Source organism: Camelina sativa, chromosome 11 (genome assembly GCF_000633955.1).
Source record: "Camelina sativa cultivar DH55 chromosome 11, Cs, whole genome shotgun sequence".
NCBI lineage: Eukaryota > Viridiplantae > Streptophyta > Magnoliopsida > Brassicales > Brassicaceae > Camelina > Camelina sativa.
Genome location: NC_025695.1, coordinates 13,520,420 through 13,521,713, shown reverse-complemented (window position 1 = coordinate 13,521,713; position 1,294 = coordinate 13,520,420). Strand labels below are relative to the sequence as shown.

The 1,294-nt window shown below is 43.3% G+C and overlaps 1 protein-coding gene across 1 annotated transcript in view; it reads right to left on the bottom strand.

Annotated features, from left to right (window-relative positions):
• Nucleotides 1–1,294, bottom strand: part of LOC104723200 (scar-like domain-containing protein WAVE 5) — a gene marked incomplete in the record, with an annotated part of 13,338 nt that overhangs the window by 2,190 nt on the left and 9,854 nt on the right. The window contains 1 exon segment of the mRNA XM_010441531.2: nucleotides 1–1,294. Within this exon segment, the coding sequence (XP_010439833.1) occupies nucleotides 1–1,294 (1,294 nt within the window).

The window sequence follows — 1,294 nt, the reverse complement described above, 5'->3', positions numbered from 1 at the left end:
TCGAAGAAGAGTTTCCACGAAACCCAGCCATGAGTAGTCTATGACTTAAGCCAAAGACTCTAAATGAGGTTCCAGTGCTCTGTAGGTGAGAGGGACTCAACATGTTGCTATGTTGTTGAGATGAAGGATCTGAAACAACTAATGGAAGTGAGCTATTCTCAGTATTCTCAACTGATCGGCTTGCTGATCCCTGCTTCCTTGTAGAAAGAACATTAGCTTTGTTGATCTCGTTCTGTAAATGTTCACTTACCGAATTAGGCTCAGCAAAAACTGGAGGTTTCAATGGCGCAAGTCCAAGGAGTCCCCCATTGCTCCATATACTCACTGATTCAACATTTGTACCATTTGAAAGAGATTCCCGAGTATCTGGAGAAATTGTGACAGTACCACCACTCAAGGGAATTGTTCTATCAGCAGATTCTGATTCCACGAAACCACTCTTCTGATTCATAGAAACATCAGATGCTGGGTAGGATTCATCATACGCTTCACCTTCTTTTACCAAGTTGTTTTTAGCAGCAAGATCTGTTACCAAAGATGGTGCCGCAACATGCATTTCTGGTTCTTTCAAAGAAGGATAAGTGGGATCCGGAACTTCTGGTGAGAACTTTTGGTCGAAAATAGCTTCTGCAAATAGTAGAAGTGCGGCATCGTCCAAAAATACCTTTTGGTCAGGAATACCTTCCGCCAAAGCTAGATATGTAGCAACAGGTTCTTTTGGCAGACTATCGCCGTCGGGAACAGGGAAGGTTTTGTTGTGTGGACCAGTTTCTGTTGTGGAGCCAGGAGCTTCTGCGTCTGGGATCTTTTCATGAAAGCCAGCTTCGGCCAAGGAACTATCTATGGCAAAAGGTTTTTCAGGGAAGACTTTGTTGTGTGGACCAGTTTCTATCATGGAAACAGGAGCTTCTGAGCCTGAGATATTTTCATCAAAAACAGCTTCTGCAGAAGTTGGACATGAAGCACCAGGTTCTTCTAGAGAGAATTTTTCATTGGGTACGGCTTCTGCCAAAGACGGATATGAAGGCAAGGGTTCTTCTGGCAAGTTATTTTCCTTGGAAACAGTTTCTGCCATCGACTGATATATGAGGCCAAGTTCGTCTGGAAAACTCCTTTTGTTGGGAACGGCTAATTCCAAAAACGGATTTGTGCTAACAAGTTCTTCATGTGAGATTTTCTCGTTCGGAACAGATTCTTCCAAAGATGGATATGTGGAACCAGGACCTACTAGTGACGAGATCTTTTCATCACCAACAGCTTCAGAAAATGATGGGTGTATGGCATCATCAAGTTC